Consider the following 22374-nt stretch of genomic DNA (forward strand, 5'->3'; position numbering starts at 1 on the left):
CCTTCTGGTCTTGCTTCTCAGCTTCTTTCCTAACTCCCTGCAGTCTGTTTTCAGGACCTCCTCCCTTTTCCTACCTGACATTTGTACCAATATCTACCATGGCCTCTGGCTGTTCACCCTCCCACTTCAGGATATCTTGTGCAGGGTGGGAACTCTGTGGCTATATTTGCAACTTGCAACCTGTTCGAGTTACATACAGTTCATAAGAATGGAACCTTTATATTTCACAAAAGTTCAAATGCACTAGCATCCAACTTCCCTGAATATTCCATCAAAAACCCAGAGTACTTAAAGAGGTGGCTGAACAGATTGTGGAGGCATTAGCAATGATCCTTCAAGAATCACTAGATTCTGGAATGGTTCCGAAAGACTGGAGAATTGCAAATGTCACCCCACTCTTCAAGAAGGGAGAGAGGCAGAATAAAGGAAACTATAGGTCAATTAGTCTGACCTCAGCAGGTGGGAAGATGTTGGAGTCAATTATTAAGGGTAAGTTCTCAAATACTCGGAGGCACATTATAAAATAAGCCGTTGTCAGCATGGTCTCCTCGAGGGAAAATCTTGCCTCACAAATCTGTTGGAATTGTTTGAAGAAATAACATGCAGGATAGACAAAGGAAAATCAGTTGATGTCGCGTACTTCAATTTCCAAAAGGCCTTTGACAAGGTCCCACACACGAGGCTGTTTAACAAGCTACAAGCCCATGGTATTACATAAAGTTTCTAGCACGGATAAAGGAGTAGCTGATTGGCAAGAGGCAAAGAGTAGATATAAAGGGAGCCTTGTCTGACTGGCTGCTGGTGACTTTTTCGTTATATGTCAATGATTTGGATGGAATTGATGGCATTGTAGCAATGTTTGCACATGATATGAAGATAGCTGGAGTGGCAGGTAGTTTTGAGGAAGTAGACAGGCTACAGAAGGACTTAGACAGATTAGGAGAATGGTCAAAGAGATGGCAGATGGAATACAGTGTCAGAAGTGAATGGCCATGCACTTTGGTAGAAGAAATGAAAGGACTGAATATTTTCCAAATGGAAAGAAAATTCAAAATACTGAAAGCAAAGGGACTTGGGTGAGGAAGGCAAAAGCAATGTTGAAAGTTTATAAAGCACTGGCAAGGCCTCACGGAGTATTGTAAGCAGATTTGGGCTCCTTATAGAAAGGATATGCTGAACTGTCATGTGAAGAGCATCTGATGGCTCTGAGCCTGTATTCACTAGAATTCAGAAGAGTGAGGGGTGATCTCATTGAAAACTATCAAATCTTGAAAGGCCTTGATAGAGTGGATGTGGAGAGGATGTTTCCTATGGTAGGAGAATCTAAGACCAGAGGACACAGCCTCAGGATATAGGGTGATCCTTTTAGAACAGAGATGAGGAGGAATTTCTTTAGCCAGAGGGTAGTGAATGTCTGAAATTCTTCGGTACAGGCAGCTGTGAAGGCTGTCTTTATGTATATTTAGACAGAGGTTGATAGATTCTTGATTGGTCAGGGCATGAAGGGAAATCAAATCCTTAGAAAGAATGACATAGGATCAGAGATTTACAATTCTTAGAATTAGGGTAGTGTTAAAAAAATGTTAAGGATAAAAAAAATCCCTCACTGGAATTATATCAGCTAGCCAGGATGTGGGATACAAATTACAACAGGAGATAGAAAAGATAAGGGCAATGTTAAAATAGTTATGGGGGATTTCAATATGCAGATAGAATGGGAAAATCAAGTTGGTGCTGGATCCCAAGAGAAGGAATTTGTAGAATGCTTACAAGATGGCTTTTTAGAGCAGCTTGTGATTAAGCTCACTAGGGGCTGGATGTTGTGTAATGAACCAGTTTGATTAGGGAGCTTTGTGTAAACCCTTAGGAGGCAGTGATAATATGATACAATTCATCCTGTAGTTTCAGAGGGAGAAGCTAATATCGAATGTATCGGAATTACCACACCATATATGGAATAAGGTAGATGAACTTGCAGCACATTTGCAGATCGGCAGGTGTGATGTTGTAGGCATTATTGAATCATGGCTGAAAGATTATAGCTGGGAGCTTAATGTCCAAGGATACACATTGTATCAAAAGGATAGGCAGAAAGTAGAAGGGTGGCATTGCTCTGTTGGCAAAAAGTGAAATCAAATCATTAGAAAAAGGTGGCACAGGGTCGGAAGGCGTTCAATCATTGTGGAGAGAGCTGGGAAACCGCAAGTGTACAAAAAATTTTGAAGGGAGTTGTGTACAGACCTGTAAACAGTAGTAAGGATGTGGTCTACAAATTACAACAGGAGGTACAAAATGCATGCTAAAAAGTTATGGGGGATTTCAATATGCAGGTAGATTGGGAAAATCAGGTTTGTGCAGGATTACAGGAGGGGGAATTTTTAGAGATACGGGGAGAAGGCAGGAGATTGGAGCGAGGGGAAAATTAGGCAGAGCAGACTTGATGGGCCAAATGGCCTAATTCTACTCCTATATCTTATGGCCTTCTGGTACCAGAGAGTGGGAATAAAGGGATCCTATTCTGGTTGGCTGCCGGTTACCAGTGGTGTTCCGCAGGGATCAGTGTTGGGGCCGCTTCTTTTTACATTGTACATCAACGATTTGGATTATAGAATAGATGGCTTTGTGGCTAAGTTTGCTGACGATATGAAGATAGGTGGAGGGGCCGGTAGTGCTGAGGAAACGGAGAGTCTGCAGAGAGACTTGGATAGATTGGAAGAATGGGCAGAGAAGTGGCAAATGAAGTACAATGTTGGAAAGTGTATGGTTATGCACTTTGGCAGAAAAAATAAACGGGCAGACTATTATTTAAATGGGGAAAGAATTCAAAGTTCTGAGACGCAACGGGACTTGGGAGTCCTCGTACAGGATACCCTTAAAGTTAACCTCCAGGTTGAGTCAGTAGTGAAGAAGGCGAATGCAATGTTGGCATTCATTTCTAGAGGAATAGAGTATAGAAGCAGGGATGTGATGTTGAGGCTCTATAAGGCGCTGGTGAGACCTCACTTGGAGTACTATGGGCAGTTTTGGTCTCCTTATTTAAGAAAGGATGTGCTGACGTTGGAGAGAGTACAGAGAAGATTCACTAGAATGATTCCGGGAATGAGAAGGTTGACATATGAGGAACATTTGTCCGCTCTTGGACTGTATTCCTTGGAGTTTAGAAGAATGAGGGGAGACCTCATAGAAACATTTCGAATGTTAAAAGTCATGGACAGAGTGGATGTGGCAAAGTTGTTTCCCATGATGGGGGAGTCTAGTACGAGAGGGCATGACTTAAGGATTGAAGGGCGCCCTTTCAGAACAGAAATGCGAAGAAATTTTTTTAGTCAGAGGGTGGTGAATCTATGGAATTTGTTGCCACGGGCAGCAGTGGAGGCCAAGTCATTGGGTGTATTTAAGGCAGATAGGTATCTGAGTAGCCAGGGCATGAAAGGTTATGGTGAGAAGGCGGGGGACTAGGACTAAATAGGAGAATGGATCAGCTCATGATAAAATGGCAGAGCAGACTCGATGGGCCGAATGGCCTACTTCTGCTCCTTTGTCTTATGGTCTTATACTGCAGTGTAAAGGGAACTACAGAGGCATGAGAGAAGACCTGACTACAGTTGATTGGAAGGGGACACGAGCAGGGGTGACGATAGAGCAATTGGAGTTTCTGGGAGCAATTTGGAAAATGTGGGATCAGTTCATCTCAAAGAAGCATTCGAAAGGGAGGATAAAGCAGCCATGGCTGACAAGGGAAGTCAAAGAAAGCACGGAAACTAAAGAGGGTATATACAAAATAACAAGATTAGTGGGAAGATTGGGAAGTTGTTTAAAAACCCACAGAAGGAAACTAAAAAAGCAATAAGGAAAGGAGATATGTAATATGAAGGTAAGCTAGCTAATATAAAAGAGGATATCTGAAGTATTTTTAGTGCTGTGCAAAGGTCTTTGGCATATATATATATAGCTAGGGAGCCAAAGACTGTTGCACAATAGTGTAATAATTCTATGTATTGTGCTGTACTGCTGCAGCAAAAAGAAAAACAATTTTCATAACATACCTGAGTGATGATGAACCTGATTCTGATATGGGTCTGTCTCCATTGTGGACTGAGAGTGGGAAGGGTGTAAGGAGAGGGGAGGAAGCAGGAAGCACCAGAGAGACATTTTGTAATGCTCAATAAATCAATTGTTTGGAATCAAGTGACCTTGCTTGGTGTCTCAGTGTTGGGTGTGTCTGCACTCGTGCCACTCCCTACCACTGGCAATCCTTCTATGCCATCTGACCCAACCCCCCTCCCCCCCCCGCAGTGCTCCACTCTTGCCATTCCCAACATCCATCTCTCCCGCCAGATTTACAAACCCACTGACCAGTTAACATTGACAAATACAGTGCTGTGCAAAAGTCTTAGCTATATATACAAAAATGCTGGAGAGATAGTAATGGGTGTGAGAGAAATGGCAGATAAACTCAATAAGTATCTTATGTCAGCCTTCACTGTGGAAGACACCAACAGTACGCCAGAAATCCAAGAGTGTTAAGAGTGCAGAAGTGAGTGTAGCTGCTATTTCTAAGGAGAGGTGCTTGGGAAGCTGAAAGGTCTGAAGATACACAAGTCACCTGGACAAGATTAACTACATCCCAGGGTTCTGAAAAAGGTACCTGAACAGATTATGGAAGTTAGTAGTTCATTCAAGAATCACTAGATTCTGGAACGATTCTATACTATTGGAAAACTGCATATGTCACTCCACTCTTTAAGGGAGGGAGGTAAAAGGTAAGAAGTTATAGGCCAGTTAGCCTAACTTCAGTGTTTGGCAAGATGTTAGAGTTTATTATTAAGGGTGAGGTTTCGGGCACATGATAAAATAGGCCAACGTCAGCATGGTTTCCTTAAGCGGAACTTTTGCCTGATAAATCTAGTGGTATTCTTTGAGGAAATAACTGGCATAATAAACAAAGGAGAGTCAGTGCATTTTCAGAAGGCCTTTGATAAGGTGTTCCCATGAAGATACATGAAGAGCACAAGGTATTACAGGAAAGTTACTAGTCATAGAAAAGTAAAGCACAGAACCCAGGCCCTTCAGCCCATCTAGTCCATGCTGAAAAATTTAAACTGCCCAGTTCCAATGACCTGCACCCAGCATAGCCCTCCATATCCCTGCCACCCATGTGCCTATGCAAATTTCTCCTAAATGTTGAAAATGAGCTCGCATGCACACTGACATGACACTCTCACGACCCTCTGAATGAAGAAGTTTCCCTTCATGTTCCCTTTAAACTTTTACCCTTAACCCATGACTTCAACCTCCATGGAGAAAGCCTGCTTGCAATTACCTTATCTATACCCCTCCTGATTTTGTATACCTCTATCAAGTCTCCCCTCAGTCCTGACCTATTCAATCTTTCCTTATAACTCAAGTCCCCCAGTTGCAGAAACACTCTTGTAAATTTTTTCAGTACTCTTTCAACCTCATTTACGTCTTTCCTGTAGGTTGGTGACCAAAACTGCACACAATACTCCAAATTAAGCCTCACCAACATCTTATACAACATCAATATAACATCCCATCTCCCGTAGTTAATACCTTAATTTATGAAGACCAATGTGCCAAAGGCTTTCTCAAAGACCCCATACCTATGACACCACTTTCAATAACGGACCTTTTCAATCAAGATGATGCCAGAACTCTCACTCAGTCGACATCTTCCAGATAGCTCCCAAAAATGTCTTTATTATTTCTTTTACATCTGCTTTTCACATTAAATGTGTTTCTGCGATTCACAGTTTGGAGTTCATTTGAGTGATCCAGCACCTTCTCCGAGAAGATTCCGGGAAGCTAGTGTGTACTTGGACGGCCTTGATGCGAAGAAACTTTGAGATGGGTTGCGAGCTGATGTTCGACTCCATTTCACCAGTTCAAGCATTCATCAATTGCAGACTAAAGCATTGAGGAAGATTCTGACATCGAGGCCAACGTGGAAGGCGAGCAAGAGTTCAGTGCTGACTGCCTTCCTTTTGATTGCTGCTGGAGAAGGAATCTGCGAGTGGCCTATCGCTGTGTGGTTCGCTGTGGCTGGTGGGTAGGCCTCTCTGCCTTGTGTGGCATCCATCTCTTTTGATGAATGTCAGTGACATCATAGGATGGTATCGTGGTTCTGTGTTTATGGACTTTGGACTGTTTCAGACTTATGGTTTTTTATATTCCGTGTTTTTTTTAAATCACCTTTTCAGTTTCATTGTGCGAGGAGACATTCTTGGGGGCTGATGTTCTGTTGTGTTCTGCTAGTTTTTTTGTACGGGAGAGGGGTTGTTTTTTGGGGATCGATGTTCCTGTTCCGTTTTGTGCATGGGGGAGGGGGATCTGGGGCTTGATGATCAGGGTGTTTCTCTTTTTTGTGCGGTGGGGGGCTGTAGTTGCCCTGTAAACAACTTTCATGTTCTTTCTTTGTTTCGTGACTAACTGGAGAAGACGAATTTCAGAGTTGTACATGGATACATGCTTTGATAATTTGAACCTGTACTCGCAGATCCCTTTGTTCTACAGCACTCCTCAGTAGCCGACCATTCACTGTGTAAGACCTACCCTAGTTGGTTCTCCCAACGTGCAATACCTCACACTTGTCTGCATTAAATTCCATTCTAGCTCGTCCAGATCCTGCAAACTCTGAAAGTCTTCCTTGCTGTCCACTACACCCCTAATCTTGGTGTCAACCTCAAATTTGCTGATCCAGTTAACCACATTATCATCCAGATCATTGATATAGATAACAAACAACCAAGGACCCAGCACTGAACCCTATGGCACTCCACTAGTCACAGGCCTCCAGTCAGAGAGACAACCACCTACTATCACTTTCTGTCTTCTCCCAATGCCTAAAGCCAATGTCTAATCCAATTTCCTACCTCATCTTGAATGCCAAGTGAGTAAACAGTCTTGGTAAACCTCCCATGTGGGAGTTTGTCTACATGGACTTCAGCAAGGCATTTGACAACAACTAATCCCTTGCCTTCATCAACTTTCCTGGTAAAATCCTCAAAAAATTCTGTAAGATTGGTTAGACACGACCTTCCTTGCACAAAGCCATGCTGACTATCCCTTATCAATCCTTGTCCATCTAAATACCCATATATCCAGTCCCTTAGAATACCTTCCAAGAACTTTCCCACTACTGATGTCAGGCTCACAGACCTATAGTTTCCTGTTTTTTTTTATGTGAGTCTTTCTTAAACAGCAGAACATTAGTTAGCATCAATCCTCTGGTACCTTATCTGCCACTAAGTTAGGATAGGTGCATGGATTTTTTTTTTGCTTCTATATTTACTCAGGAGACAGACACAGATCTATAGAAGTAAGGCAAAGTAGCAGCAAGGTCATGGATTACAGATTATAGAGGAGGTGGTGTTTGCTGTTTTGAGGCAAATTAGGGTGGATAAATCCCCAAGGCCTGACAAGGTGTTCCCCTGGACCCCGTGGGAGGCAAGTGCAGAAATTATAGGGGCCCCAGCAGAGATATTTAAATCATCCTTAGCGACAAGCAGAGCCTAGACTGTACAACAGGAGGTCATTGATAAGGGTGAAAGGGGAAATGTTTAAGGGGAACATGAGGGGAAACTTCTTCAGTCAGAGAATGGTGAAAGTGTGAAATGAGCTGCCAGCTTAAGCGGTGGATGAGATTGCGATTTCAACTTTCAAAAGAAATTTGATAAGTACATGGATGAGAGGGATATGGAGAGCCATGGTCCAGATGCAGGTTGATGGGACTAGGCAGCTTAAATAGTTGGATGGACCGAAGGGCCTGTTTCTGCCCTGTAATTTTCTATGACTCTCATTTTTCTTCAACTTATTAGATTGGAAGAACAAACAGCATTCATTTGACAATAATATTAGCTAGTGATTGCGCCAGAATAATTTTCTTATTTTCATGTGTTTCTTAATATAAATGCAAATTAAAGTACACTAAAATAATCGTTTAGGGACAACATTGCAGATTCACTACTCAGCTCAATCTTAATCATGCTATCTGTTGCCAGGCATGCGGCCATGCATATTACATCTAGAGTTTTCAATCTAACCTCTATTCCCCAGCTGATATTCCTCCTTCACACACCTGCTTTCACTTACAACACAATAGTTAATGCTGCTGCCCTACATCTCCAGGGACCTGGGTTTGATCCTGATCCTGAGCAGTACTGGTATGGTGTTTCAACATGATTCATTGAGTTTCTGCTGCATGCTTGGATTTCTCTCATATCTCAAATGATTTTCTTTAAATTTACTGATATTTTAATTGGCTACTGCACATTACCCCTTGGTGTAGGTTAAGTGGGGAAAGAATCAATGGGAACATAAGAGAGACAAGGAAGAAATAAGTTTCAGAATTATAGGGAAATCAGAAGGGCGAATGGGACTCCTGAGAACTGGCATTGATCTAATTAGCAGAATAGCTTCCATGTGTGTTGTAGTAAGAAATAAGAAATGACTTGCAAGCTGTAACCAGCCTAACTCTGAACAACAACATGATTAATCCATCTGTCCATTGTTGTGCCCTTTGTGCTGCAGACCACTTGATCAAGAAACATCTGCAGATCTTCTATAGAACATGGAATCAAATCAATTGAAGGGAAAAATAAATCCTTCTCAAATAGCTTGGATAAGTGATGAGGCACGTCTTGCATTGTCCAAGATCTTCAGTCACCTGTGTCGTAGACCAAGTTGTTTCTTTTCACTGTGGTTCTGGATTCAATCATGCTCAGTTCAGTGCAGGATTCACTCAGCATGTGTGCTGATTGCAATGGAAAAGTATATGGCATCCACAGGCCCACTAGTTGTCAAAAGCACCATTAAAATAGGAAAATTGAAAACCTTTGACCAAACAAAATATGTAATATTTTAAATTAAGCTTACACAATTTCCGACAAAGTCAAGGAATGGATTCTACTTCTGCTGGAGGTCAGAGTTGTTGTTCCAACCGAGAGTTTGCTGAGAAAACAATTCTAGATATTATGCAACAATGTTTTCCCACAAGCTACATAAAAGCAGTGTTCTTTCAAACAACCCTGAAGTGAAGGTTAGCTCCAAGGCCCATTCTCAGCATGGTACCTCAAACAAGATACATATGGTGAGTCACAGGAATTTGTTCTTCATCAGTTGTTTCACATTCCTTGTTCTAAAGATTATTTGAAGACACATCCTGGTCAAGTAGACTTTGCCACTGAAGGATTCATAATGACCAAGTGGATGGAATAAGTTTGCTTGCAGAGGGAATGATTGTAGTTTAAAAGTTCTAAGTGAAGACAGATGTTACCTATGAGAAAGAACCAGGTGAAGGAAGTCAAGTGGAGAGTTCTAAAAATGATGTATACAAACATGATTACATTCAGTTGCCTATGAATTGTATGTATAATGACCATCAGACAGGTGGGGCTCGTCAGCCCGCCTAGGAGAAGGAAAACCCTGATTTTAACCCTCCGCTGCCTTGTGGCCATACCCACCCATGGGAAAGGCTATGGGAGTAAACCCCGAGGAAGAAATCGAGAGCTGGGGCTCCCAAGGCAGTTTGATGTTGTTTACAACTTCACTCTGGCAACCTCTGTGACAACGCTGGTGCCAAGCTGTATCAGCGCTTGCCCTTCCCTTGGACTACATCAGTGACGTGGAGAGAGGAACCCACTGCATGGGCAACAGCGGGTTCTTTAAATCTTCCCGCCCAGGAGAGGACACAGCCCACCAGAGGCGCAAGCCCATGATCCCCTGGGATCGATGGCTGCCTACTTACATAATGACCAGAATCAAGCTGGTCTCAGATTGCTGAATTTGACTTGTAGAGGTTTGGTGACATCTTGAGTCATCACATTTTCTGAATTATGCAGATTTTAAGTTCAGGTGCTTCCTCACGTATACTTACAGATTTGGACACATTTCATTTTTAACTCCCTAGTGATGCACATAGAAGCTGTAAAAAGTACTCTTAAAAAGTTACTGTAAATACTTTGCATTAGCCTGAATCACATAACTATATTATATATTACAGACAGTAACTTCCAAATAAACAAGTTAAAACAAAAGTGAAGTCATAATCTATTAGTTGCACTCATAAATGTAACTATGTTTCAATGATAACTTTTCATAAAACAATTCTAGCAATGCATTTTCTTTAAAATGTGGACTTTTTCTGTTTTCTGAATGACTGATATTAACAATATGCTGTAACACAGCTCAAAGTGCAATATTTTGTGTATGCCTAGATTTTTAATAATCTGAGTCAGTTACATAATACTTACACATTTAATTTAGATACTTCAGGTCTTAACATTTAAAAGGTATTGAAACATTTCTGAATGCCATATGATGCCGCTTAATACGAGAGTTTTTCATAACTTCAAAAAACAAAATATAGCCTTTAAATAAGAATTAAGAAATACAATGATGTATTCAGCTGAATTAGACTCACTACCCAGAAGGCAAAATACACCTTAATCTGACAACTCTTATCAATATCCAATTAAACCACGTTTTGATATGCAACACACACAAAATGCTGGAGGAATTCAGCAACAGGCCGGGCAGCATCTATGGAAAAGAGTAAACAGTTGACTTTTCTGACCAAGACCCTTCATCAGGACCGAAATGTCGACTGTTCACTCTTTTCCATTGATGTTGCCAGGCCTGCTGAGTTCTTCCAATGTTTTGTCTTGTTTTGATTTTTCAGCATCTGCGGATGTTCTCCTGTTTGACATTATTGATAATAAATGTCAAACACGAGACATTCTTCATCGTAATCACTTACAAGTCTTTTCTGCTGAAGCTGCTCTCGAAGTACTCGGTCTTCAGGTAAAACATCGCACAGAAGGTAGTAGTCTGCTTGTTCCTCTATTAAAACAATATAAACTGTTAATAATATTATTTGAGAGCTTATTTAAAATTCCTTACCTAACATTTATAATCACCTGTTTCACCCTTAGTTCACGGGACTATAACCATCAACAATTTGAAAACAACTATCAATTTGAATTTGAAATTAATTTCTCCTTAGTAAACTATTGTAAATAGTAACCTACCCTCAGGACGTTGGGAGTTGGTTCTTATTACACTACAAAAGTCCGTCACTGGTTGCTCAGTAAATCTTTTTTTCCAATACAAGATGTATCTTAAAACAAACAAAACAAAATACAAGTCACACTTCCATGAACTGCTATTTTCTTGCCACATAAAATTAAGACTACTTTTCTTCCCAGATAATTGTGTGTGAAATTTCTTTTAATTATGTGATGGCTGCTCAGAATCTGGACTTTAAAGTTTGGATGCCAGAGGTCCTCCAGATTTGACGCCCAACACCAATTAACTATGAAATGGTTAAGTCATTACTGCAGGTGTGGGCATCTTCCTCAAGGTCAGGGGTTCCCAACCTTTTTTATGCCACAAACTCCTACCTTTAGCTGGGGGTCTATGGACCCCAGGTTAGGAACCCCTACTTAAGATCAATTAAAAGTGTTAATCCTTTGCCGATGATGAAAATTTCATTCAAAAGTTTAACTTTTTTTTCTCTTAAACAAGTGTTTTTATATTGCTTCTTTAAAGTGCCATTTTTATGCTTCTTCATTCTATAAGACAATTTATCTCAAGCAACATGCAGCTGAGCACTCCCTCTGCCTTAGATAAAAACGCAGACATTTCACTTAGATTATAAAAAGTGCTGTATTTTATTGCAACATCTCACAATAACCAGCATGCTCAGGGCTTGTGGAAGCAACAGATATTCTCAATTATTGGATATTACTTCTATTAATACCCATTTTTTTGTGTTAGACACTAGTACAATAAATTTAAAGTGAGTGTGGGGACCATAATCCCAATGAGTTTAAAGTGGGCCAGATTCTGAACCATCAGGATTTCTGAATTATTGAATAGTGGATTATCAGAGTTTTACTATACAGTATACTGTTTCCACCAATCAAATATGAGATACTAATCATTCTTTGTTTTCTTTAAATAAATCACATGGTGGTATTTCCTTCAATTGTGAAAACCACTTTGTTTGCTTCGATTTACCATCCTCTTGGAAATTTATTTTAAACTACTGTCTAATATAGCCATCATTTTACTTAATGACATGTCTGGATAATTTGGACAGTTCTTCGCCACTATTATAATCTCAGTTCAAGGCTAAATTTATATGCTACAATTTCTATATTTGTCCTTATTGTTTTCCCCTTGTTTACATCAATGCTTAAATAAAATCTAATTAGGTACAGCCAGTCACACTGTACTTAATACTGTACATATAAGCTCAGAATGGCTTAAGTATGATAAATATCATGACTATTTTTAAATCAGGAATTAAGATCAGATGTATTAAATCAATTCATTAGGAATAAAGGAATACAGCAATCTTTCCTCCGCAATCTTTATTTTGCCCTCTGTGCAACATTTAAATCTGGTTTAACAAAGCATCATTGTGTGGAGTCTTCAAAGTGATTGGTTTGAAACCCAGGGTTCAGAGACCACTGACATCCTGTAGAGAGCACCATGTTGGATTAGATGTCTGGCAATAAGCCTGCACGTAAAACCAATATTAAGCACTACAGACAGTTGGATATTTGATAGACAATGAAAACATTTTCTGGATCCATGTTGAGAGAACAGACAAGATGTCACTGGTATACACCAGAGCTCAAAAGCACCAACATAACAAAATTCAGTATTTCTGAAATATCATTAGTTCATATTATTCAAATGGTTAGCTATTATGAAAGCTTACCACACCGTCAATTACGATAGTTAATAGAACATTAAGTGGTTCACACTGCAGGAAGTAGACAGGAAGAAAGGACTATGTACTATACATGCCAAAAGACTTTGAGGCCAAAACTTGAAGCAAATGCTCAAAACCAAGAAAAGTGATTTTGTAAATATTTTTCTTTCTTCTTTAGGCACTTGAACTTTACATATTTATTTCGTAGGGAATGTGCTAAACAATGACTGATGAGATGAAGGAATTAAGGAAGTGGAAAATCTATAATAGAAGAGAGATGTCAAGTTGTAATATTTTGCTATTTTATAGCGAAGGGACAACTATTAAGTGAGTTGATAAGCAATCCCAGTGGCATTCTCACTATCAGATCACGTAGTGACAATTTCAATTATTGTTTCTTTCATTGGATGATTTATATCATCCTGAACCTATTCCAACTGAATTATTTCACTGTAGTGCTTTTATATTATTTTGTTGTTTAAGTCGATTTTAGAAGCCTAAATAACGTTACTGGTTATCTCATACATGTGCGCCTATAAACCGGCACAAAAAACAGAACTGTTACTTGAGTAATAGTAATGTGTTAATCACAATTGCAATTAACTCTGGAAAAGGAAATGCAATTTTGACCCATAAGAGATTTACTGCTATTTTTGAACCTATAAAACATAATTGTATCAGGCCAATGCAAATTACCAATCTTATCCACTGATCAACGTGCTTTGCACTTCAACTTCATTTACAAATGTGCAATGGGCATTTTACTTTTTTTGCCACTTAAAAGAAATCCAGATTGTCAGTGAAAGTCATTGCAGACTTCAAGAAGGTGCAGGTGAACCACCCCATCTGTGAATACATGGCTACTCTGTAGAGAGTTAAGTGCACCAAGTTCTTGGAGAGTTCACATCATGGATGATCTCACCTGATTCCTTAATATTACTTCCTCAAACAAGAAGGTAGAGCAGTGCTCCAATTCCTAAGGAGACTGAGGCAAGCAAGGCTCCCATCCTCCATCATAATTCTATGTTTCTATGTTTCTATAAGTGAATTTTATAGGAGCACTACTGCGAGCATCCTGACAAGTTGCATCTCCATCTGGTATGAGAGCAGCTGAGCATCGGACTGGACGTTCCTACATAGGGCTGTGAGAATGGCTGGCAGGATCACAGAGGTGTCCCTACCATCCAATGAGGACATTTATCAGGAGCACTGCGTACACAGGATCCTCAGTATTATCAAGGATCCCACCCATCAACCTAGCAACGTCTTTGACTTTCTACCGTCAAGCAAGAGTCTCTGATGCAGAAAAACAAGAACTATCAGGAGGGGAAAAAGTTTCTTCCCTCAGCCCATCAGGCTTTTGAACTCCCTGCCACACCGTATTCGAAATGTTTCCGGTTAATCTGTTCTGTACCTTCCAATATTTAATGTATAACTGGGCTTTACACCCTGGTTCGGAGAAACATATTGAATAAACACCTCTCTTGCTTCAAGCCGAGTACAGGTACCAATTATAAGCGACGTTTCAATTACAAACTCTGCCATCTTCTTCAGGGATGATTATTTGAGACAGTAATCTGTTCACATTGTCACATGTATATAGTTAAATGACAATAAACTTGACTTGAAAAAACATGATGAAATCTCACTACTGTTGAGCGCATTCCTGTGCTGTTGTAATATAACCAATTTGACTATATGAATTGCTACGTTCTTTTCTGTTTCTATGGTCAGTAGATATTACAAAATGCTGCTAGAAGTAAATGTTGATTCTATCACATAGGATGACTTAAAAGAAAAATTACTTGCTCAGCAGAAAAGTATGATAGCAGTACTGTGTGGGAATACTCATGTGAATTTTGATTTCAGGATCAAATTCTGACAGGAACTGGACACAAAGTTATTATTCATTCTCATTTAGATTTTTTTGCTCCGGATAGAATACCCTGATAATTATACAAGTCATGACATGATACAAAAGAGGAAAGTCATACATTTAAACCCTCACAAACAAGAGAAAACCTGCAGATGCTGGAAATCCAAGCAACATACACAAAATGCTGGAGGAACACAGTAGGCCATGCAGTATCTATGGAAAAGAGTAAACAGTCAACGTCTCAGACCGAGGCTACTCAGAAGGAATACAAGGTGGCCATCAATGGCATGCACATGGATTTCTAGAACATCCAGCAATCCCCCCCGCCCCCCCCCCCACCTTGACCACTCCCCATTCCATTTCCTCTCTCACCTTATCTCGTTACCTGCCCATCTCTCCCTCTGGTGATCCTTCCCTTTCCCTTTCTTCCATGGCCTTTTGTCCTCTGTTATCAGATTCTCCCTTTTTCAGCCCTTTATCTCTTTCACCAATCAACTTCCCAGCTCTTTATTTCACCTCCCCCGCACCCTGGCATCACCTATCACCTACTACCTTGTATTTCTTCCTCCCCTTCCCCCACCTTCTTACTCTGAACGCTCATCTTTTTTCCTCCAGTCCTGTGAAGGGTCTCAGACCGAAAAGTTGACTGCACTCTTTTCCATACATGCTGCCTGGCCTGCTGAGTTCCCCCAGCATTTTGTGTGATCATTTACAGTCTCATTTTTTTGTGTAATTCATAAGTCAACTCTACAAAATTTATAATTTTTTATGTACTTGCATAATTTGGATTCCAACATGGGGACCAGTACATTTTGGCTCAATTAAGTAGCTGAGCCAATTAGATGAAGCTTCATGGAAATAGTTAAAAAGGTATAAAATACAAAGCACTGTTTAACTGAGTAACAAATTATGACCTTATGCAGTAACAAATTATGACCTGAGTAACAAATTATGACCTTCTCCACCGAGATGCAGCACAGAGCATCATAGGAAGTCATTCCTGCCTGTGGCCATCAAACTTTACAACTCCTCCCTTGGAGGCTCAGACACCCTGAGCCAATAGGCTGGTCCTGGATTTATTTCATAACTTACTAGCATAATTTACATATTACTATTTAACTATTATGATTCTATTACTATTTATTATTTATGGTGCAACTGTAACGAAAACCAATTTCCCCCGGGATCAATAAAGTATGACTATGACTATAAAATATAGATAAATTAGAACACTATCAATACAACTGGTGGTTGTAACCGATGATGACAGGAAACCTGTGTGGGAGAGTTTTCAAAGTGGAAAAGCCAGTGCACTCAGGCATTTCCAATGTCTCCACCTCAGAAGTCTGGGTCCAGTAATATGAATAGAATGGGGGTTCTAGAATGGTTGTCCCAGGTTGCAGTGGATGACCATGACTTTTTTTGTGCCTCATCGCTCCTGTCACTCTCCATTTAGAGTTGCAGAACTGCTTTCCTGCCCATTGGAGCTTACTGTAGATTTCTCCGCCCAGTCCGCCGGACCGGACTTCGCATGCCAGAGCAGGTATGTTCCTATCTCATGGAGGTATGAGACCCGCCAGCTACCGTCACCTGGCTTACCCCGCCTGTCAAAGTGGCGTACTAGGGTGTAGCCATTTTCACATGTAAACAGCTACTTGGAGTCACAAGTGAGAGCTGAGTGTCTGCTGGGGTCCAAAGGTAACATTCAAGATGATTGTCAATACCTTCAAATTCTTTATGGTTGCTAACTTGTTAAAGTAGTGAAATCATTTCATTTTTACTCCCAGCCGTTTCTGGCATCGCTGCTTGAAACTACAGTGAGCTAAACAGTTCTGAGTTGCCTTACTCATTTTTTAATTCATTCCTTAAATTAAGTCTGCAATCCCTCAGCTGCCTCCCTTGCTACTGAGGGTGTCCTCATCACCACTTTTATCATTATTGCCCCCTTACAGAACTTCCACCACCCCTGGGGGGAACAATACCACCTACTTTTGGGAACCACTGCCCCAGAGTTAAAATGAAGAAAAAAAACATCAGACCTTCTAAAATCTGCAATCAGTTTCACATCAGATATCACCAGTGTGTGTTCAAGAATCATGTGCCTGAGTAAGTATTCCTTCTCTTCTGCAGGGTAACATTCTTCACAAAATATGCAAGGCAGCAGCAAGGAGGTTGAGACTTGAACAGCATTACTAATCGGCTCCGGCAAAGAGAGAGGCTCTAATATCCAGTCTTTGTTTTCTGAAAACAACACAAAATTGATTCTATTAGTTAACTTACCGCCTCAAAGCCAGAGTTATAAAGCATGGAAACACGCCCTTCGGCCTAACTATCTCATCTAGTTTTATTTTGCTATCATTTAGCCCATTTCCCTTTGAACCTTTCCTATCCATGTACCACTCCTAATTCGGTCCCTCAAACCATTTGACTTACTGGAAAAGTTTGCAATGCTTTTAATAATGTGAATTCAGTCCCATCCTCGTGAAATCTATTTGAAAATTTCAGGGACGATGGTGCATGCCAACTCCTGGTCAGTTGATCAGAAAGGGCCCGAGGAGGCACAGTAGCGTGGTGGTTAGCACAATGGTTAACGGTGCAGGCACATGGGGTTCAATTCTCGATGTTGCACGTAAGGAGTTGATACGTTCTCCCTGTGACTGCATGGGTTTTCTTCAGGTGCTCTGGTTTCCTGCCACAGGCCAAAGATGTACCAGTTAGTAGGGCAATTGGTCTTTGTAAATTATCCTGTGACTAGGTGAGGATTAAATCAGGGGATTGCTGGGCAGTGTGGCTCAAAGGGCCACAAGGACCTACTCCACACTGTGTCTCAATAAATACACACAGGGAGGAGCATGCATACATCAGGACAGGTCATTTCTTAGTACCAAACATGTCAGAGATGACTTCTGAGTATAACAAGTTAGATTTTCTGAAGATGTCAATGAGAGGAAGAATATTCTTCAAAATTGGAATATATTTGTTACATGGTTATAAAGCATTAATAATTTACTGCCCCAGATTTTGCAGTTCTAACTGTAAAACTTACCAAAGCCTATCACTATAGCAACTTTGAAATTTCTGTTAAAGTCTAATTTTGCTGTAAAATTCAGTTACTCCATAGAATGTATTACTTTGCATGTAATTGGACAATTATACCATCTTTCTGCTCTACATGTGGTAATGTCTGTAACACTTTTCTTTTATTCCACCATACAAAATTCATATACTCTGTGTTGTCTTAACTAAAATAAAAATAACTTATGGCCTCATTTTGCTCATATCTTCTGATGATGCTAGCGCTGAAACCTCTTCCAGTTAGTTCCCTTGTTCCTTCTTTGAAGAAGTTGGTAGACCCAAGTGCTCTACTTGAAATGGCGCTGAACAACAATCTACATATTTGTGCACACAAAATAGGAGGAAGCTTATTATCTTACAAACCCTTAAAATATATATTATGCTGTGTATTCTGAGCCTTATTCTGTTCAAAGTACATCACCTTCTTCACCTTTTGGCTGCATAATGAAATTATAAAACCAAGAGTCCCAAATGGAAATTATCGTTGTAATATCTAAAAATACCAAAATAAGATGGATGGGAATGAGAAGAAAGATCCAGTGGAAAAGTTTACAGTGGTAGGTTAAATGGCTCGCTCTCAGTTCCAATTTCTAATAATTTTACCTTCAAGTTCAAATTTATTATCATTCAACGTTACACATGAAAACCAAACAAAACAACACTCCTCTGGACCAAGGAGCACACTACAGTACATGTACCTCACACAATACAAAGAAAGTAATGTTACCATAATAAATTAACAAATACTAAACATACTAAACATACTCCATGGGATGACATTTAGTGTAAGGTGCATCTACAGCACAAGTTAAAAGTAAACTATAATGCTACTGGCACTACATAAATGATGAGAGCTGGGTGGTGGTAGTAGGGAGTTCTGAACTCTCAGGCCTGGCTGTTTCCCATCCTAACAGTCCTTGTCGTAATGCTACAGTCAACCCCTTTACTGTCAGAAGAAATATTTTATAAAATTAAATAGCTGGTATATCAATATCTACCTTTGTGACTATTAAACCTCCCCCTCTCTTCTTAGCCATTTTCTCCATTCTTCTGAAACTGAACCAGTTTTCACAACCTTGATGTCATATTTATTCTAATCCTTGGACAACACACTGTACTGTAATTAAAGGCTGATTTATACTTCTGCGTGAAATCGACGCTGTAGGTACGGTGTAGCCGCGAACCCTACACAGAGCCTATGTGGATCCCTACACTGTAGCCTGACGTGCACCTCTCCCAAAATGTAACTATGTATCGTGGCAACGCAGACCGCAACAACTATGATTGGTCCGCTTGGTAGCATTGCATTTCCTTCTACGCTGCAATAGCTTCCCATTGGGTGACTGAAGGGCAGGGAAGGAACTCTGGCGGTAATGCTTTCCATAAAGCTTTACAAACCTCAGAAATTATGGAGGACACATTTCGCTTTTACGAAAAAAGACGCTCACTTTAAACTTGTTTACCCCGAGAAAGACTACCATGACCATGAAGCCTTGCATGGGCAGGTGGGTGCGCATGCGTAACGCGCCTAAATTGCAGAACGACGCAGACACACCAATGCACAAGTATAAATGCTCACAATGCGTGTAAGCCACTTGCGTAGGTTACAGCGTCCATTTGACGCAGAAGTATAAATCAGCCTTAAGAGAACCATATATACAAGTCTCCAAAGCAATGTTCCTTCCCTGGTTGCAACCTAGCACAACCATCTTCAGTTGTTTGAATTACTTTTATTTTATTATTACATTTAATGTGTTTGCAAATGACTGCACAATATTCAATTCCAATTTCATCTCCCCAGAAAAGTTAAGCAACACCCCTGAAGGTATCAAGAACTATACAACATTCAGATATTTTCCATACATGTTACATGTTAAGTAATATTCACATGATACAAACAGTACACAATGACCATCTCTGACAAGACCCACTTGTCTTTAGCAGCACTACCTTTGCTGAGTGACCTATTCTATTCAGCATCCTGGAGAATCATCACAATAGCGACTCAAACTGTGTGGCTGGAAAAGCAAATCAGGATCTGGGTATCCTTCAGTGAGTATCTCACCATTTGACTCCATAAGATCATTTCACCTTCTGCACGATTCAATTCACAAATCCAATGGAATACTCTCCACGTTCCAAGAAACCAACATTATAGAAGTTTGACAGCACGCAGAGCAGATTGGTTTGCGAGACTGGTACTCAAATCACCAGTCCAAATATTCACTCCTTCCTTGACATGGGCACAAAATCCATAATCAATAGAATACTGGTGCTCTTCAAGATCACAGAAATACTTTACACACCACAAATATTTACCAACAGGGTATTAGGTCAGCAGGGAATTGGGGACAAAATACAGCTCACTCCAAGTCACACACCATCCTGACAGGTAATATTTTGCCATTCCTTCGTCACTGGACTTCAACACTAGAACTGCTCACTGAAAGGCAAGTTATCCAGATCCTTACCAGAGCACCATTGCAGTTTACCATTGCCTTTTCAAGCCAAGTAGATCTTGCCAACATTCTAAAATTATATGATGGAAAATAAAAGCCCAGAGTCTAGATTTGACAAGCGCTTCATATATTATTTGGGGCAGTGAGGTGGAGATATGTCTCTATCAAAGGAAGTGTAAGGCACTTCTTCTCTCCGCTAACTTGCAGGTCACCCCTGGGCAAGGGGTACCACATGCTTAGCCCGCAATCAGGGTCACATAAGGCCATGGGAGCATATGGTGGATGGTTGTCTGAGCAGCTGGTGCACATCACAAGCCTGACGCCAAGCCGACGTTCAATCCTGAAGGCTGGGGTCACCCGTCCTGTAAAGATACTGCCCAGAAGAAGACAACGACAAACCAATTCCTAAGAAAAATTTGCCAAGAACAACTATGGTCATGGAAAGACCACGATTGTCCATGTCATATGACATGGCACATAACGAATGACCGAATTATATTACTTACTGACTCCGACTAGAAAGGAAAAATTATGGGAGATAATGCATATTTGTAATTTGTTTTGTTGCCTGCAGGGCCACTAATGCAAAGGCATCCTGTCAGAATAAAAGGCAAGGATAACAGGTTTACGGAACCTTGGTTTTCATGAGGTCCTGGTTAAGAACAGGGAGGATCACAGCAGATAATGCAGGTAGAATCAAACGAGTACAAGAAGTATAAGAAACACAAGAGAACACTTAAAAAAGGAAGTCAGGAGGGCTAAAAGAAGGCATGAGGTAGCGCTAGCAGACAAGGTGAAGGAGAATCCCCGGGGCTTTTACAGATATATTAAGAGCAAAAGGATAGCAAGGGACAAAATTCGTCTTCTGGACCAATATATGCATGGACCCGAAAAGGATGGGAGAAATCTTAAATGGTTTTTTGCATCTGTATTTCCTTGGAAGACAGACACAGAGTTTACAGATGTGAGGCAATGAATCAGCGAGGTCATGCACCCTATACTGATTACAGAGGAGGTGTTTGCTATCTTGAGGCAAACTAGGGTGGATAAATTCACAGGGCCTAATAATGTGTTCCTTTGGACTCTGTGGGAGGCTAGTGCAGAAACAGAAAGGCCACCAGCAGAGATATTTAAAACATCCTTAGGCACAGGTGAGTTGACGGAGGATTGGAGGATAGCTAATGTTGCTCTGTTGTTTAAGAAAGGCTTCAAGAATATGCCAAGAAATTATAGGCCAGTGAGCCTGACATCTGCAGGGGGAAAGTTATTGTAAGGTATGCTAAGGAACCGGATATACAAGTGTGGTTAGAGGAGCAGAGAAGGTTATTGGGGTCTCCTCCCTACCTTCTGTCCAAGGCCTCTTTCAGAGTCGATGCCTCCAGAAGACACGGTACATCATAAAAGACCCCTCACGCCCTCTCCATGAACTGTTTGTTCTTCTGCCATCAGGCAAACGTTACAGGAGCATCAAAACTAAAACCACAAGGCTACTAAACAGCTTCCTTCCACAGGCAGTCAGACTACTAAATAGCTGCTCTACCTGACTCTGCTTTGGACACTTTTAACTTGCACTGGACACTTATAACTTGATTTTAACTGACATGTGGCTGTTGTGTTTTACTATTTATTGTTATGTTTATTAGTTAATGTTGTGTTTGTTATGTTATGATTGCACTGCTCCTGAGAAACACTGTCTCATTCTGCCCTACAGAGCTGATGTACGGTTAGAATGACAATAAATTTTTTTGAATCTTGAATCTTGAATTTGGATAGACAGGGATAGTCAACATGGCTTTGTGCATGGTAAGTCATGTCAAACCAATCTTATACAGTTTTTCGAGGAAGCTACCAGGAAAATTGATGAAGCTAAGGCAGTGGATGCTTGTTTATATGGACTTTAGTAATGTCTTTAACAAGGTCCTGTATGGGAGGTTGGTCAAGAAGGTTCAGTCATTTGGCATTCAAAATGAGGTAGTAAATTGGATTAGTCATTAGCTTCAAGGAAGAAGCCAAGAGAGAAGGTAGATGGTTGCCTCTCTGACTGGAGGCCTGTGACTAGTGGTGTGCCATATGGATAGGTACAGGGTCTGGTGTTGTTTGTCGTCTATGTCAATGACCTTGATGATAATGCAGTAAACTGGATTTGCAGATGACACCAAGATTGAGGGTGTAGTAGACAGCGAGGAAGACTATTAAAGCCTGCAGCGGGATTTGAACCAACT

General features: G+C 40.6%; 1 protein-coding gene across 3 annotated transcripts in view; it reads right to left on the bottom strand.

Annotated features, from left to right (window-relative positions):
• Nucleotides 1–22374, bottom strand: part of znf277 (zinc finger protein 277) — a 67839-nt gene that overhangs the window by 43037 nt on the left and 2428 nt on the right. For 2 of the 3 annotated variants that reach the window (XM_063057886.1, XM_063057887.1), the window contains exons 2-4: nucleotides 16658–16859; nucleotides 11049–11137; nucleotides 10778–10860 (exon numbers count right to left, since the gene is read on the bottom strand). In XM_063057886.1, the coding sequence (XP_062913956.1) occupies nucleotides 10778–10860; nucleotides 11049–11137; nucleotides 16658–16859 (374 nt within the window). Of the gene's footprint in view, nucleotides 1–10777; nucleotides 10861–11048; nucleotides 11138–16657; nucleotides 16860–17051; nucleotides 17147–22374 lie in introns of those variants that run through there. The other variant, XM_063057888.1, reaches the window with a different exon arrangement.

The sequence above is a fragment of the Mobula hypostoma genome, chromosome 9, assembly GCF_963921235.1.
Source record: "Mobula hypostoma chromosome 9, sMobHyp1.1, whole genome shotgun sequence".
Lineage (NCBI taxonomy): Eukaryota > Metazoa > Chordata > Chondrichthyes > Myliobatiformes > Myliobatidae > Mobula > Mobula hypostoma.